Source organism: Pseudophryne corroboree, chromosome 1 (assembly GCF_028390025.1).
Source record: "Pseudophryne corroboree isolate aPseCor3 chromosome 1, aPseCor3.hap2, whole genome shotgun sequence".
NCBI lineage: Eukaryota > Metazoa > Chordata > Amphibia > Anura > Myobatrachidae > Pseudophryne > Pseudophryne corroboree.
Window position 1 is genome coordinate 376,479,088 of NC_086444.1, and position 18,063 is coordinate 376,497,150.

An 18,063-nucleotide genomic window follows, 5' to 3' on the forward strand; every position below is an offset into this window, starting at 1 on the left:
AAGGTGGGAGACAGGGTATGGTTGTCGACTCGTAACATTAGACTTCGACAAACCTCAGCTAGATTGGGCCCCAAATTTATTGGACCATTTCATATTATTAAAAAAATCAATCCAGTTGCTTTCCGGTTACGTTTACCAAGAGCTCTCCGAGTCGGAAATACGTTCCATTGCTCCCTGTTGAAACCATACGTTTCTTCCAGTAGATTTCCTCGGAAGATCTCTCAGGGGAAATCACCAGTAGATGTACAGGGACATCAGGAGTTCTTGGTGGAGAAGGTTCTCGATTCCAAATTGTCCCGGGGTCGGCTTTATTTTCTGGTGCACTGGAAGGGCTATGGTCCAGAGGAAAGGTCTTGGGTCCTGGATAAGGATCTCCATGCCCCGAGGCTCAAGAGGGCATTTTTTCGGGAATTTCCTCGGAAACCTGGCTTTAGGGGTTCCTTGACCCCTCCTCAAGGGGGGGGTAACATTAGGCGCCGGGGTCCGCTCGTCGGTGCGGCCCGGCGCCTAGCAACCAGGGACGCCGTGCGCGTACAGCCGCCGGCTCCCTGGCAACGCTAGACGCCGGGCGCACGGAGCCGCACGGACCCTAGCAACGGGGACGCCACTGGCGGACCGCGTTCCCCGTTGCTGGGTCCATTTAAATTAATAGGGCACCTGTTCCCTGGCCGTGCAGCAAGGCAGCTGCACGGCATTTAATCCAATCAGCCTCTGAACAGCTGATTGGAGGACTCCCTGTTAAGTACACTTCCAGGGCTTCTCACAGACGCCGGTAATAGCTTCCTGCATGCTGTATCTGTTTGCTGAGAGTGTTTCCAGTCCTGCTGTACCCGGTCGTTCCTGTCCTCAGTTGTCCTGTACTCGGAAGTCGTCATCTGTTCCTGGAGTCCTGACTGAGCACCTTTAAACATCCAGTGGTGTTCGTGAGTCACGGCGTAGCCGTGTGTTGCGGCTTGGCCGCTTTAATACTTATTATTTATCATTTGTGTTCCGGAGCTTTTGCGGAGGATTCCGCTCCCACAGATCCACTCTGGTATCCAGAGGTGCTGGGTAGGAGTAACGGACTAGTGGATTTTGGTTGTCCTTTTTTCTGGCGGTTTTTCCGCGCATACTTCTGGTTTGGTTAGTTAGCTTGTTGCCCTTGGCCTGTTGTCAGTCAGAGGTCCTCTTGTCATCATCCTGCCTCGGATTTCCCTTTGTCTCTCACTAAGACCGGGGGGCACCGGAGTTGGGCAGACATAATCCGCCTTTCAAACGTGGCTGCCAGGGGCTCAAGAAACCATAGTCTCGCAAGGGATTTTCGATAGCACGGGTGAGACAATAGAGTTAGGGCGCCAGGGGCAACTAGTCTTTCTAGCTCACGTAACGAGCATTCCCCTTCCAGTACTCTGGCCATTGTCATTAGATCTCCTCCGGTCAGGAGTACTGGAATCATAACAGCAAGCGGGTCAGAGGCGCGTCCTTTCTGCCCAGAGGCAGGGGTAGAGGGAAAAAGCTGCACCAGACAGCCAGTTCCCAGGAACAAATATCCTCCCCTGCTTCCACTAAGTCCACCGCATGACGCTCGGTCTCCACAGGTGGAGCCAGGTGCGGTGGGGGCCCGTCTCCGGAACTTCAGCGACCAGTGGGTTCGCTCACAGGTGGATCTCTGGGTTCTACAGGTATCTCAGGGATACAAGCTGGAGTTCGAGACGTCTCCCCCTCGCCGTTACCTCAAATCAGCCTTGCCTGCTACTCCCAAGGAAAGGGAGGTAGTACTGGCGGCAATTCACAAGCTGTACCTCCAGCAGGTGATAATCAAAGTTCCTCTCCTTCAACATGGACGAGGTTACTATTCCACAATGTTTGTGATACCGAAACCAGACGGTTCGGTGAGACCCATTCTAAATTTTAAATCCTTGAACACTTATATAAGGAAGTTCAAGTTCAAAATAGAATCGCTCAGGGCGGTTATTGCAAGCCTGGAAGAGGGGGATATTATGGTGTCACTGGACATCATGGATGCTTACCTACATGTCCCCATTTACCCACCTCACCAGGAGTACCTCAAGGTTGTGGTACAGAACTGCCATTACCAATTCCAGACGTTGCCGTTTGGTCTGTCCACGGCACCGAGGGTGTGTTCCAAGGTAATGGCCAAAATGATGATACTCCTTCGAAAGAAGGGAGTTATAATTATCCCGTACTTGGACGATCTCCTTATAAAGGCGAGGTCCAAGGAGCAGTCATTGATCGGAGTAGCACTATCTCAGGAAGTGCTACAACAGCACGGCTGGATTCTGAATATCCCAAAGTCGCAGCTGGTTCCTACGACGCGTCTGCTGATATTGGGCGTGTTTCTGGACACAGAACAGTAGAAGGTGTTTCTCCCGGAGGAGAAGGCCAAGGAGTTGTCATCTCTGGTCAGAGACCTCCTGCAACCAAAACAGGTGTCGGTGTATCATTGCACGCGAATCCTGGAAAAGATGGTAGCTTCTTTCGAAGCAATTCCCTTCGGCAGGTTCCTTGCAAGGAACTTTCAGTGGGACCTGTTAAACAAGTGAGGATCGCATCTTCAGATGCATCGGCTGATCACCCTGTCCCCGAGGGCCAGGGTGTCTCTGCTGTGGTGGCTGCAGAGTGCTCATCTTCTCGAGGGCCGCAGATTCGGCATTCAGGACTGGGTCCTGGTGACCACGGATGCAAGCCTCCGAGGTTGGGGAACAGTCACTCAGGGAAGAAACTTCCAAGGACAATGGTCGAGTCAGGAGACTTCCCTACACATAAATATTCTGGACCTAAGGGCCATTTACAATGCCCTAAGGCAAGCAGAACCCCTGCTTCAAAACCAGCCGGTGCTGATTCAGTCAGACAACATCACGGCTGTCGCCCATGTAAACCGACAAGGCGGCACAAGAAGCAGGATGGCGTTGGCAGAAGCCACAAGGATTCTCCGATGGGCGGAGTATCACGTGCTAACACTGTCAGCAGTGTTCATTCCGGGTGTGGAAAACTAGGAAGCAGACTTCCTCAGCAGGCACGACCTCCACCCGGGAGAGTGGGGACTTCATCCAGAAGTCTTCACGCAGATTGTGAACCGTTGGGAATGGCCACAGGTGGACATGATGGCGTCCCGCCTCAACAAAAGCTAAAATAGTATTGCGCCAGGTCAAGAGACCCTCAGGCGATAGCTGTGGACGCACTAGTGACACCGTGGGTGTACCAGTCGGTTTATGTGTTCCCTCCTCTTCCTCTCATACCCTAGGTACTGAGGATAGTAAGTAAGAGAGGAGTAAGAACTATACCCGTAGTTCCGGATTGGCCAAGAAGAACTTGGTACCCGGAACTACAAGAAATGATCTCGGAGGACCCATGGCCTCTGTCTCTCAGACAGGACCTGTTACTGCAGGGGCCCTGTCTGTTCCAAGACTTACCGCGGCTGCGTTTGAAGGCTTGGCGGTTGAACGCCGGATCCTAACGGAAAAGGGCGTTCCAGATGAAGTGATTCCTACGCTGTTCAAGGCTAGGAAAGACCCTGCCTGAAGTTCAGACGTTGTTAAGGGAGTGCTGCATATTCAGACCCCTTTTTGTGCCTCCAGTGGCACCTTGGGATCTCAACGTAGTGTTGGATTTCCTAAAATCACATTGTTTTGAGCCAGAACGTGGAGTTAAAGTATCTCATGTGGAAAGTGGTCATATATATATATATATATATTTGGCCTTGGCTTCGGCTAGGCGTGTGTCAGAATTGGCGGCTTTGTCGTGTGAAAGCCCTTATCTGATCTTCCATAGAAACAGGGCAGAATTGAGGACTCGTCCCCAATTTCTCCCTAAGGTGGTATCAGCGTTTCATTTGAACCAACCTATTGTGGTGCCTGCTGCTACTCGGGACTTGGAGGCTTCCAAGTTGCTGGATGTAGTCCGGGCCCTGAAAATCTATGTTTCCAGGACGGCTAGAGTCAGAAAATACTGACTCACTGTTTCTCCTGCATGCACCCAACAAGCTGGGTGCTCCTGCTTCTAAGCAGACTATTGCTCGCTGGATCTGTAGCACGATTCACCTTGCACATTCTGCGGCTGGACTGCCGCATCCTAAATCAGTAAAAGCCCATTCCACGAGGAAGGGGGCTCTTCTTGGGCGGCTGCCCAAGGGGTCTCGGCATTACAACTTTGCCGAGCTGCTACCTGGTCGGGGTCAAACACGTTTGCAAAATTCTACAAGTTTGATACCCTGGCTGAGGAGGACCTTGAGTTTGCTCATTCGGTGCTGCAGAGTCATCCGCACTCTCCCGCCCGTTTGGGAGCTTTGGTATAATCCCCATGGTCCTTACGGAGTACCCAGCATCCACTAGGACGTCAGAGAAAATAAGAATTTACTCACCGGTAATTCTATTTCTCGTAGTCCGTAGTGGATGCTGGGAGCCCGTCCCAAGTGCGGATTGTCTGCAATACTTGTATATAGTTATTGCTTAACTAAAGGGTTATTGTTATGAGCCATCTGTTCAGTGAGGCTCAGTTGTTATTCATACTGTTAAATGGGTATAGTTATCACGAGTTGTACGGTGTGATTGGTGTGGCTGGTATGAGTCTTACCCTGGATTCCAAATCCTTTCCTTGTAGTGTCAGCTCTTCCGGGCACAGTTTCCCTAACTGAGGTCTGGAGGAGGGGCATAGAGGGAGGAGCCAGTGCACACCAGATAGTACCTAATCTTTCTTTTAGAGTGCCCAGTCTCCTGCGGAGCCCGTCTATTCCCCATGGTCCTTACGGAGTACCCAGCATCCACTACGGACTACGAGAAATAGAATTACCGGTGAGTAAATTCTTATTTTTTCACTTTAACAGTCCTTGAGTGTTGTCCCTTTATATATGTATAATGATGCAATTCACTCCAGCCAACCTATACCCCTTTTCCACTAGCTCAAAAAACACGGGTAAATGCACGGGGGCGCGCATTTACCCGTGTTTTTGGCAAGTGGAAAAGGGTAAACCCGGATCAAGTGACCCGTGAATCCTACCCGGCTATTTACCTGGGTAGGACACGGGAATGATCCGGGTAGGGTGTAGTGTAAACGGGAGCCGTGTCGATGCGACACGGCTCCCGTTTACACTGTATGGATGGGCGGCGCTGGGAGATCATGTGATCTCCCTGCGCCGCCCCTGCCGTGTAGCTAGAAGCGTCACCAACCCGGCATATGCCGGGTTGTGACTGCTGATGGGAAAGGGACCGAGCACGGGTCGCAGCAGGGGGCAGCTCCCGTGTCAGGCTCCCGGCTGCGACCCGTGCTCGTAGGTGTAAAAGGGGTACTAGTGGCCACCTGCATCTTCCTTTCGAAAGGTGGTGGGGTTTGCAGGTTAGAGGGCACTAGGCTGAAGCTTTGCCTAGGGCGCAAGAAACCTTGCACCAGCCCTGGTCTTATCCACATAAATAAAACTGGGAGAGACAGAACCACTTTGCTAGATTACACTGATCAGTTTGATGTGCAGTACATATACATTTGTGTGTGAAAGAGTCTGAATCTGTGTAAGAAATATTCTGATGCAGCTTTTTCTTCCTGAAAGTTCCGTTGTGCTTCATATGCAACTTTGTACGTGTTTAAAACAAATTTCTGTGGGATAAAGGGCCTATTTCAGACCTGATCGCAACAGCAAACTTTTTCTCTAATGGGCAAAACCATGGGGGTAATTCTGAGTTGATCGCAGCAGGAACTTTGTTAGCAGTTGGGCAAAACCATGTGCACTGCAGGGGAGGCAGATATAACGTGCAGAGAGGGTGGGTGTGTTCAAACAGAAATCTAAATTGCAGTGTAAAAATAAAGCAGCCAGTATTTACCCTGCACAGAAACAAAATAACCCACCCAAATCTAACTCTCTCTGCAGATGTTATATCTGCCACACCTGCAGTGCACATGGGCCCTCATTCCGAGTTGTTCGCTCGCAAGGCGATTTTAGCAGTATTGCACACGCTAAGCCGCCGCCTACTGGGAGTGAATCTTAGCTTCTTAAAATTGCGAACGAAAGATTCGCAATATTGCGATTACACATCTCGTAGCAGTTTCAGAGTAGCTTCAGACTTACTCGGCATCTGCGATCAGTTCAGTGCTTATCGCTCCTGGTTTGACGTCACAAACACACCCAGCGTTCGCCCAGACACTCCTCCGTTTCTCCAGCCACTCCCGCGTTTTTTCCGGAAACGGTAGCGTTTTTTCCCACACGCCCATAAAACGGCCTGTTTCCGCCCAGTAACACCCATTTCCTGTCAATCACACTACGATCGCCTGAGCGAAGAAAAAGCGGTGAGTAAAAATCCAAACTTCATAGCAAATTTACTTGGCGCAGTCGCAGTGCGGACATTGCGCATGCGCACTAAGCGGAAAAACGCTGCGATGCGAAGAAATTTTCCGAGCGAACGACTTGGAATGACCTCCATGGTTTTGCCCATTAGAGAAAGATTTTGCTTTTGCAATCAGGTCTGAATTAGACCCTAAGCCTCAACCCAATGTGTCTAGTACACTGTTTCGCTACATTTGTGATGCGAATAAGACACAAAATTGAAAGAAAAATACTATACACTACTCCTCCCGGAGCATCACAGCTGCCGCGGGCGTCATACTTGCCAGGTGTGTGAGAAAACATTATATATGTGTGTGTGTGTGTGTGTGTGTGTGTGTGTGTGTGTGTGTGTGTGTGTGTGTGTGTGTGTGTGTGTGTGACTGTGACATACAGTGAGGTGAGTTAAACCCTTTCCTATCACATAAGTGAGATCCGGTCGTTAGGTCAACAGTAAGTAGGTCGACTTTGTCTAGGTCGACCACTATTGGTCGACAGTAAGTAGATCGAAAGGAACTATGTCGACATGACAAAAGGTCGACATGAGTTTTTTTACCTTTTTTTTCCATTTTAACTTTTCCATACTTTATGATCCACGTGGATACAATTGGGAACGGTAACCTGTGCCAAGCGCAGCGGTAGCGGAGCGAGGAACCTTGCCCAAAGATGCGCGGGGGCACGGTGCACCAATTGGGGTTCCCGGTCACTGTACGGAGAAAACGACACAAAAAAAGTAGCAAAAAAACTCATGTCGACCTACTACATGTCAACCTAGAGTCCCTGTCGACCTAGAAACCATGTCGACCTACTTAGTCGACCAATAGTGGTCGGCCTAGACATTGTCGACATAAGTCTAATCTACCTAACATACCACACCCCTCTCAAGTATACTCAATGTTGTGACTATAAAAATGATATGAAAAATACAAAGAATATATTATAAATATTTTCTTTGTATCATTTTATAGTCAATAAGCTGGAGTAAAAAGTCTCTGACAGGGGAGGCCTACCTTGTCTGCACATCTCTGATCAATACTCACTAAATTTCCAGCAGTATATACCGAGTAAAACCGAGTAAAACCGAATCCGCTCATCTCTAGTATATACTGCTGCACCTTTGTATAATGCCCACATGCACCCTTGGGCCCATATATTGTGTGCAAAGCTGGCTCTGATACTAGCCATGCCTTCCCAGCCATTTACTTCACCACACGTCACTTAGGGGCTCATTTATCATAGATCGCATAGTCAGTGTGATCTGGACGTGATCTTACCACCCAGGATCACATTTGAATATGCAATCACATCGAGCGGATGTATTAACAAGCACAGGCAAGGCCTTTCGGAGCCCGTCCCTGCGATGTGCTGTAAGGACTGCCAGGGTTGCTGCGCGTGCGTGGTCAGCATAACCGCGCAAGCACAGAGTCCACTTCCGGGGAGGTTCCTGGGGGTCGATGTGTAGCTCGTAGACTACAATGGGCGACCAACATTTTCAAATGACGGTATCTGCGGGGGGCAATAACAGGGATGATTTGCATTCTGAATATTAGTAAATCTGACAGCTTCACATTCCCCATAAAAACCATTGATATCTGCTGCGGTCCCTCCTTCATACATCCAGGTCCAGGGCCGGATTAAGGGACGGGCGACAGGGGCTGACGTCCCGGGGTCCCCACACACAGCTGTTTGCTATGGAGTAGTCCTCCAGCGGCAATCACTCTCACTGGATACTGCAGAGAAATCCCCTAGACGCTGACCATAAGACGCCCGCCTGTGCTGCTCTGGCGCTGTCTACGGAGTAAGCTATGACGCTATCCTCTCCAGGTAACCCGTCCAGGTGTGCTGGCGTTGTCCTCTCCAGGGAGCTTGTCAGGTGTGCCAGCGTTGTCCTGTTCCAGGGAGCTTGTCAGGTATGCCAGCGTTGTCCTGTTCCAGGGAGCTTGTCAGGTGTGCCAGCGTTGTCCTGTTCCAGGGAGCTTGTCAGGTGTGCCAGCGTTGTCCTGTTCCAGGGAGCTTGTAAGGGGTGCCGGCGTTGTCCCGTTTCAGGGAGCCTGTCAGATGTGTCGACGCTGTCTTCTCCAGGGAGCTTGTCAGGTGTGCCGGCGTTGTCTTCTCCAGGGAGCTTGTCAGGTGTGCCAGCACTGTCCTCTCTCTCCAAGGAGCTTGTCAGGTGTGCCAGCAGTGTCCTCTACAGGCAGCTTGTCAGGTGTGCCAGCACTGTCCTCTCCAGGCAGCTTGTCAGGTGTGCCAGCACTGTCCTCTCTCTCCAGGGAGCTTGTCAGGTGTGCCAGCACTGTCCTCTCCAGGCAGCTTGTCAGGTGTGCCAGCACTGTCCTCTCCAGGCAGCTTGTCAGGTGTGCCAGCACTGTCCTCTCTCTCCAGGGAGCTTGTCAGGTGTGCCAGCACTGTCCTCTCCAGGCAGCTTGTCAGGTGTGCCTGCACTGTCCTCTCCAGGGAGCTTGTCAGGTGTGCCAGCACTGTCCTCTCTCTCCAGGGAGCTTGTCATGTAGGTCGGCGCAGTCCTCTCCAGGGAGCTTGTCAGGTGTGCCAGCGTTATCCTGTTCCAGTGAGCTTGTCAGGTGTGCCGGCGTTGTTCTCTCCAGGGAGCTTGTCAGGTGTGCCGGCGTTATCCCGTTTCAGGGTGCTTGTCAGATATGTCTGCGCTGTCTTCTCCAAGGAGCTTGTCAGGTGTGCCAGCGTTGTCTTCTCCAGGGAGCTTGTCAGGTGTGCCAGCACTGTCCTCTCCAGGCAGCTTGTCAGGTGTGTTGGCGCTGTCCTCTCCAGGGAGCTTGTCAGGTGTGCCAGCACTGTCCTCTCTCTCCAGGCAGCTTGTGAGGTAGATTGGCGCCATCCTCTCCAGGGAGCTTGTCAGGTGTGTCAGCACTGTCCTCTCCAGGGAGCTTGTCAGGTGTGCTGGTGTTGTCCCGTTTCAGGGAGCTTGTCAGGTGTGCTTGCGTTGTCCTCTAAAGGGAACTTGTCAGGTGTGCCGGCATTGTCCAGTTCCAGGGGGCTTGTCAGGTGTGCTGGTGTTGTCCCATTTCAGGGAGCTTGTCAGGTGTGCTTGCGTTGTCCTCTAAAGGGAACTTGTCAGGTGTGCCGGCGTTGTCCTCTCCAGGGAGCTTGTCAGGTGTGCCGGTGTTCTCTCCAGGGAGCTTGTCCAGGTGTGCCAGTTCTGTCCTCTCAAGGGAACTTGTCAGGTGTGCTGGTTCTGTCCTCTCCAGGGAGCTTGTCCAGGTGTTCCGGCGCTGTCCTCTCCATGGAGCTTGTCAGGTGTGCCAGTGTTCTCTCCAGGGAGCTTGTCCAGGTGTGCCAGTTCTGTCCTCTCCAGGGAACTTGTCAGGTGTGCTGGTTCTGTCCTCTCCAGGGAGCTTGTCCAGGTGTTCCGGCGCTGTCCTCTCCATGGAGCTTGTCGGGTGTGCCGGTGTTCTCTCCAGGGAGCTTGTCAGGTGTGTCAGCACTGTCCTCTCCAGGGAGCTTGTCAGGTGTGCCAGCACTGTCCTCTCTCTCCAGAGAGCTTGCCAGGTGTGCCAGCACTGTCGTCTCCAGGGAGCTTGTCAGGTGTGCCGGCATTGTCCAGTTCCAGGGAGCTTGTCAGGTGTGCTGGCGTTGTCCCATTTCAGGGAGCTTGTCAGGTGTGCTTGCGTTGTCCTCTAAAGGGAACTTGTCAGGCGTGCCTGCGTTGTCCTCTAAAGGGAACTTGTCAGGTGTGCCGGCGCTGTCCTCTCCAGGGAACTTATCAGGTGTGCCGGTTCTGTCCTCTTCAGGGAGCTTGACAAGCTCCTCTCCAGGGAGCTTGTCAGGTGTGCCGGCACTGTCCTCTTCAGGGAGCTTGTCAGGTGTGCCGGTTCTGTCCTCTTCAGGGAGCTTGTCAGGTGTGCTGGTTCTGTCCTCTCCAGGGAGCTTGTCCAGGTGCTGTTCTCTCTAGGGAGCTTGTCAGATGTGCCGGTGTTCTCTCCAGGGAGCTTGTCCAGGTGTGCCAGTTCTGTCCTCTCCAGGGAACTTGTCAGGTGTGTTGGTTCTGTCCTCTCCAGGGAGCTTGTCCAGGTGTTCCGGCGCTGTCCTCTCCATGGAGCTGGTCAGGTGTGCCGGTGTTCTCTCCAGGGAGCTTGTCCAGGTCTGCTGGCACTGTCCTCTCTAGGGATCCCGTCCAGGAAGGGGAAATGGGGTGGGGCGGTTGCTTGCAGCAATTTTAGTAGTGCAGCTCCCCACAAAGTCATCACCCCGCCACCCTTAATTCTGCCCTGTCCAGGTGATACCTAGTATTTGCAGCTAACCCCCATAAGCGGGTACTTTCAGGGAAATAGCCACGAATATGCAATGGCATCACAACCAGGGTCTGGATCCTCTGGTACAGTGGTGGATAGTGTTTACAGTAGTACTGGATAGTGTTTGCCTATTATCCACCTGTATGTCACTACTCACATCTCTTCCTGCATCATATGTAAACTGTCATTATATAAAGCAGATCAGTTACATGAGGTAAATGATGGAGTCCAATTGGATGGTTCTGATTTTCGTTAGTGGCTAGATACTAACATAAGCCAAAATCTCATCGTGCATGGCAAGGGAGTCACTGTCCGGGGTACCTCAGTGTAACGCCACACGGGAAATAGTCATTTACATCAGACGCGGACTGTATACTGTCTACTTGCCGCTCACTCCCATTACACAGCGCCGGGATCAGTGTAAAGTGACCTATAATCCTCTGTTATTCTGGGATGCTGCAGTGACGGCAGCGGGGTCACCGTATAATAAACTAGATGGGTATTTCTCTGTGTTCTGTCTGTATTTATAGTAATAGCAAATATAATACCGTGCCTCTTGTGCACATTGCTGATTTGAGTGTCTGACCACCGCAGCCTGGCTATACACATGGCGGTAGGTTACTGCTGTGACATTTTAACAATCCCTATTTTTATAGCGGTTGTGATGCTTAGTTATCGCTTTATTATTTGAAGGTCCGGGTGGAATGTCCTCCCCACCCCCACTGCATTTCCAGTGGCTTTAGGGACAGTCAATGGCAAGCTGGCTCAGTAGGGGGGGGGAGTGGGGGCAGGTGTCAGGGCGGGCTCCGGAACCACGGGGGGCGTATCCTTTTAGGCTAAGCACCATGTCCTCTCCCAGTGTGGGCGCGGCAGGGAGAGAGTTGCCCGGGTAGCCACGCCCTCTTCCATCCTCTTGTCCCGGGAGCTGCCTCCGTTCTCAGGAGCCGCCAGAGACCGAATGGAGACAGAAGCGCCCCAGCCCGGACTGTCGCCCCCGGACTCTGCGCACGATCCTTGGTAAGGAGCAGCAACTCGCCTCCGTGCCATGTGCCGTCCTCCTTCCCCAGCGCTTTATGCTGTGGAGGTCTGCAGGAGGGCATCTTCCATGGGGAGGTACCTGGGTACCTCGGGACTGCTGCGAGCCACATAGCCCTGTGTGTAGGGTCCTGTACAGGAGTGGGAAGGGGGCCACACTGTGGCTAGGGGTGGGGTGTTCGGGCCATTGTGATCCTGGCTAGTGTTCCTGGTCACCTTGAGCAGATGCAGAGTGAGCAGTGATGAGAAAGTGCATTAACTGTGACTGAGTTGCAGGTCGCTGGAGTCTCTGGTTCGGCCAAAGTTTATCAGACACTTGGATTATTGTCTCTGAAAAGAGCAATTTATAGTTTGTGTACTATTTAAAAAGATCTTACATTGCACGACGGGTTACTTGTGATATAAATATAGTGTGGTGCCCTGCTGCCTCTAGCACTAGCTGCCTCAGTTTTCTCTAGGCAGGCTATTGAATGAGTAGTGTGAAACTTATTTCTACCTGCTATAATAAAAAGATCATCTTGTCTCCAGACTTTAACCATAGCAGTAACACACTGAGTTTTGTTTTGGTTTTCTTCTGTATTTTTTTTTTTTTTTACATTTATGTGTTTAGGAAAGCATTATACATTAAATATAGCCTTTAGAGGCAAGTGATGGATTTCATAGTCAGTTACAAATGAATACACTAATAATTGTAGGACTGGATATAGTATGTGTTCATTAGTATAGTTTGTATGTCTCAATTAAGTTACCTGATGGCTTAGTGCACGTATATTACAAGTCACTTTGTTAAGTTTTGAATATGAAGAAGTTTCCCAGGTCTATAACAGCTATCTATTGCTGTGCTACATCGTTGATGGCACAGATAGATCAAGATGTCTTCTTTATCACTTCAGTTCTGTTGGACGATGCATAGATTCATTTGTTTCATAGGTGATTTTATTAAAAAGTTAATATTTGTGCCTTCACATAAGTGCATGAGCACGACTGTGACGACACTGAATAAGAAAAAAACTAAAAATTATTACATTGGACACTGCAAAGTTTTGTCTTTCCTCAAAAACTGTAATTACAAATCAACGTCATTTGTGAAATAATTTAATTGTAAAATAAAAAATTCATTAATTTGCTGTGGTTGTAATTTATGTACATTGTGTGCTTGTGGTGCAAATAGGGATTTAGGACATTATGCAGTAAATATCTTACTGTATATGTAAAGTTTTTATTAAATGTGAATATATATGGCAATATGTATATATTTTTATTTAGTGGCATACGCAACACCACTGTAAATAGTTTATCAGAAATTGTTGATGTTATTAGAAATGCATACTCGTATGTAGGCTCTAGAACTGTCCGACTGTGCAATAGCAAATCAGGACAATCTCTTGTTGTTCCAGGTCACAGTTTTAAATATATCCTTCATTTAAGTATTATTCTAGTGTCCTGCGTCTTACGCTGTAAGATTGTGTACAATCGGGCTATCCTATTTCTGTTTATGCCATGAGATATAAATATATATGTGCATATATAAATTATTATTATTATTATTATTATTATTATGGAGCATTTGCCTTTTGTTTGTCTTTACTGATGCTTCTTTCTTTTCCTGTTTGTCTTTGCAGCAAAATGTTCATCGGGGGACTAAGCTGGCAGACTACTCAAGGTAAGCAGAATCACTGCACGTAGTGGATTGAAAGGTCGTGGGTCCAGAATGTAAGGTTTCTGATATCTAAGAACCCCTGTACTTTTTCACCCTCATTTTTTTCTCCTTTCTCTTCACCACCCTTTTTGTTCTTCCTCACTCTTATGTGCACCCTCCCTCCAGCTCTTTCTCCCTCTCCCCTTGCTTGGACATGATGTGATTGGATTTTCTATTGCATTCTGGGATCCGTCTGCCTAGCTTGGTTGTGATTGGCTGCTCTTATGTTTCTAGAGGGCCTGCGGGAGTATTTCAGTCAATTCGGGGATGTGAAGGAGTGTCTTGTTATGAGAGATCCATTAACCAAAAGATCCAGGTAAGGTTTGGGGTAGTATTGGTTTCTAGCTTGTTAACTGTAAAGATCTCTGTTTTTATTCTGCTAATATTTGCTGTTTATTAGGGGATTTGGATTTGTTACTTTCATGGACCAGGCCGGAGTGGACAAAGTTTTGGCTCAAACAAGGCATGAGCTGGACTCAAAGACGGTATGATAACCATCTTGCGCTGATTACTAGGAATATGTTAGACACTGTATTGGGAATGTGAATTATTTATTGTAAAGTGGAATAATATAGGTGGTTTATTCAGTTTGGACTTTGCTTAGAATGTTTCAGTGCTTGTTATTAAATATCATGTGTTTGGGGGTATAAATGATGGAGCTCTAGAAGTTAGAACATAATATTCCAGTGGTTTATTACAGCGGCCTTTAGTACACTAACAATTGACAAATGAACACCCAGAAGTTTTGCAACTGTTTAAAATCATGAGGGTACAGACAAAATAAATGTTTTACATTTTGCACAAACTTTAGTTGAGTAGAGCCGTGCGAAAATGAAAGGTCAACTACAGCATTAGTGACACAGTGATGTCAGCTGCTGTACATAATACGGACTTGTTCGTCATTTGTTTGAAAAGTAAAGTATCTTTTTTGTTTAGCAGGCAAGCAATTTAGACAGCAAATGGGGGAAAGCAGGTATGATACTGTGTTGTATAGGTTGTGTCATTCCCATTAGTGATGCCACATCGTAGATCACTAAAAAGAACCTAGTTAGACTGCTGTGTTCAGTACTGGAGACCAGATCTTAGAAGGTCGTCAGTTTGTACAACTGCTTTTTTGTCACATATCCATTAATGTCTATTAGCTTTTTAGTTATTTATTCTATCATTTTTTTTCCTCCTAAGATTTACATGTTTGTGTGTTTGCCTTATGATCTTTAGATCTTTTTGTCACATAAAATACATTGTTAATAAGAATAAAAGAATCTTTAGTAATTGATGTTATTTGTCTACAAAAGAGTTTTACTGTATTTACTTGTTGCTATACAGTACAGGATTGATGTTATTTGTCTACAAAAGAGTTTTACTGTATTTACTTGTTGCTATACAGTACAGGATAAATAAAAAGGAACGAAGAACATCAGTCACCTTTACGTAAGGATATATGTATCCAGTTGTTTTGTTAAAGGATTATGAATTATTGGTTCTTGAGTAGTTACTTTTCACTTGAATGTTCACTTCGGGGATGGGCGGAATTCAGCACCACAGCTATTGTCAGACTACATCTATCATGATAGCTAGCAATTTTTGCTGAGTATCCGAACAGATGCAGCTTATAAACAGCTGGACTGCCATGCTAGTCCCTGATTGAACGCAAGAGATGCTGATCTTTATGTGCTAATGACAGTTCAAATTTAGATTTTTCTCAGTCTCCGCAGAGGTTTTTTTTTTATTATATATAACTTGACAATATCAATCACTAAATTTACTTTGATTGCATTGGGACACGTTTTGCAAAATACGGAGTGCTCTTGATACGTATATTATAAAGCAGAGTAATATTGTTTTTCATCATTTTTTTGAGAAAGTAAAATTGAGTTAGAAAGCATACATCAGTGGTCAGTTGTTAGACGAACAGCCCTGAAAACTGATAAAGATATGAGCAGATAGGTTTAGGAAATGCAAGTGTTACACAGTAATGGTATTTACTGATGATGGGTATTTGATGTTTTGGGCATTTAGTACGAGGCTTTATGTGCAGAAGGACAGTATACTGCTATACCAGCTTTTACGACAGTTAAATAAACTTTCCGCAGGGCAGAGAAAATATTTATATATTTGGTATGGGCAAACATTATCCTGAAATGTACACAAACTTAATTATCTCTATATCATACATTATGTTTAAACGATCGTGAAAGGTATTGCATCCAGTTTGAGGGAAATCCCAGGAAAGAGGACATTACCGTGCAATATGTACAAAACATTTCACGCAGCAAGAATAACTTTCGTCAGACTGTCATTAGGATTACTCCTGTTCCCGCGGGCTTTACTGCAGGTAGAAAATCTACATGAAGACCAATAGGATTTTTATGGGATATCAATATGTCTGTTCATCACTGGAGAACTCACTCCATGACCTTTGGCTACAAGTGGCCCTTCTCATCTGTGCGTTTCTGTAGAACTAATCTATAATGGCAGGTCTAAATGCTTCACTTTTCTGTAGGTTTCTTTTACTGTACTTTAGAAAACACAATTACACACATAAGAAAAGACTCCATAAAGTAGTGTAAATAAAACAAACACAAAATGACACCTCTTTTGTATAGATAGAAACTTTTGATTTTTTTTCCTGTTAGTGAAGGGCAGTGATTTTGAAGCATGTAACTTATAAAGCCATTCAGTAGTCCCAGCCAATTTCCATTCAGGTCAGAGCAGTGTGTCCCAGTCGGAGGGCGCTTGTTTATCAGTGTGAGCTGTGTGGCTCTGGGGACTGTGTCTCTACAGACACAGGGGGAGGGGAGTAGTGCCTCTCATGCTGATGTCCCCTGGTTCTTGGTTGGGAAGTTTCTTTTGTTGCCTGGGAGGGGACAAGTGTGTTTCATACAAAGAGCAGTTGAAAACAGAAGGGGTCCAAATGCTGTAATTTAGCGCTGTACTTTAAGGGGTAAAGGATAAAGTTAACAGGTCTGACATGGTTGGTGGATTATTTTTTGAAATGAGCTTGAATATATTAGTTGTCATTGTTAGTTTAAGCTAACTAAGATAACAGTTTCTTACTTGAGTTAGTGTTTATTTAGGTTGTATTGATTAGGTTGCCCGGTCAGTATTTAGCATGGCGGCTGAATCCATTTGTGTTGATTTCTTGAATCCTTTCTTGGCTCATTATATTGATCAGTAAGCTGAAACTCTAGTTATAATGTAACTTGGTTCTGTGTGGGTACAGTATATATAATACACAGGTGTGTGTGTAAAGATTCATGTTGTACTGCATTTTTGCATTGTAATAATGAATGACTGCTTCTGGGAAATGTGGTTGCCATGTTTAATAAAATGCTTTCAGGATATTTATAATGACCTTCTAGCTTGTTTCTTGTGCATTCCTGGTGTCTAATTGGGGTGTGGTTCATCAAATCGACAGTGTCTAGGTCGACATGTTTAGGTCGACCACTATAGGTCGACAGTCACTAGGTCGACATGGATGGAAGGTCGACAGGGTTTCTAGGTCGACATGTGCTAGGTCGACAGGTCTAAAGGTCGACATGAGGACCGGGATCCCAAATTAGTGCACCGCGTCCCCTCGCATGGCTCGCTTCGCTCGCCATGCTTCGGGCATGGTGCCTTCGCTCCGCTACCGCTTCGCTCGGCACACTTTACCGTTCCAATCGTAGTCCACGTGGATCGTTAAGTATGAAATAATCCCCCCCCCAAAAAATGTGAAAAACTCATGTCGACCTTTAGACCTGTCGACCTAGCACATGTCGACCTAGAAACCCTGTCGACCTTCCATCCATGTCGACCTAGTGACTGTCGACCTATAGTGGTCGACCTAAACATTGTCGACCTAGACACTGTCGATCTTCAGACCGGATCCCGTCTAATTGAATGTGGTCTCATTTAAATATATGCTTTTACCATCCAGTATTACTGTATGGCTATATTTTAATATTGTACGACAGTATTGTGGACATACACTAAAACTGGACGGAGGTATGTTCAGGGGAAATTTAAGGAAAACTTACTTCACAGAAAGGGTAGTGGACAAGTGGAATAGCCTCCCATCAGAGGTGGTAGAGGCTAAGACTGTAGAGCAATTTAAACATGCTTGGGATAGGCATATGCATATCCTTACAAAGAATTAAGGTTCAAAAAGGGTTAAGATTACCTAAAGGATAAAAAAGGGGCAGACTAAGATGGGCCAAGTGGTTCTTATCTGCCGCCAAATTCTATGTTTCTATGTATTACTGACACATTGCCCAGTGTAGATTAGTGTTATGCATTTGCCTACCCAGATGTCTCTGCTTTGTAAGTGTACATACTGTAGTATACTTATTTCTGCCCTTAATACATCAGGAACTAATGGTTTTAGATCGTACTTGCCTACTTTTGAAAAAGCATTTCTTTGAGATTATGAAAGCAACACATATGAGTGTGAGGTACAAGTGGACGCCATGTCATAAAATTGACTTACATCCAAATGTAAATGAAGCCTAGAGCAGTTAGTAAGATCTACTTGTTGCTAAAAAAAACACACACTGGCTTGTTCATGTATTGTGTTCTACTCACATGTGGTTCCATATTAGTGGCCACAAGAAATCTTAAATGAAAAGCATGTCACTGTAGGGATCATTGAGCCTTATAACCAATAAAAGGAATTGGCACTGATTTACATTGTTTTTTTATTTATATATATATATAGGATCAGTACGAAATCCCGCTGGACGGGATCCCGGCGGTCGAAATACCAACACCGGAATCCC

At 47.1% G+C, this 18,063-nt stretch overlaps 1 protein-coding gene across 10 annotated transcripts in view; it reads left to right on the forward strand.

Moving 5' to 3' along the window:
* MSI1 (musashi RNA binding protein 1) overlaps positions 1 to 18,063 on the forward strand; it is a 335,031-nt gene that overhangs the window by 240,062 nt on the left and 76,906 nt on the right. For 5 of the 10 annotated variants that reach the window (XM_063913129.1, XM_063913127.1, XM_063913125.1 and 2 more), the window contains 3 exons: positions 13,230 to 13,270; positions 13,541 to 13,622; positions 13,707 to 13,791. In XM_063913129.1, coding sequence (XP_063769199.1) covers positions 13,234 to 13,270; positions 13,541 to 13,622; positions 13,707 to 13,791 — 204 coding nt within the window. In that variant the 5' untranslated portion in view covers positions 13,230 to 13,233. Of the gene's footprint in view, positions 1 to 11,481; positions 11,590 to 13,229; positions 13,271 to 13,540; positions 13,623 to 13,706; positions 13,792 to 14,245; positions 14,280 to 18,063 lie in introns of those variants that run through there. The other 5 variants (XM_063913121.1, XM_063913122.1, XM_063913123.1 and 2 more) reach the window with 2 other exon arrangements.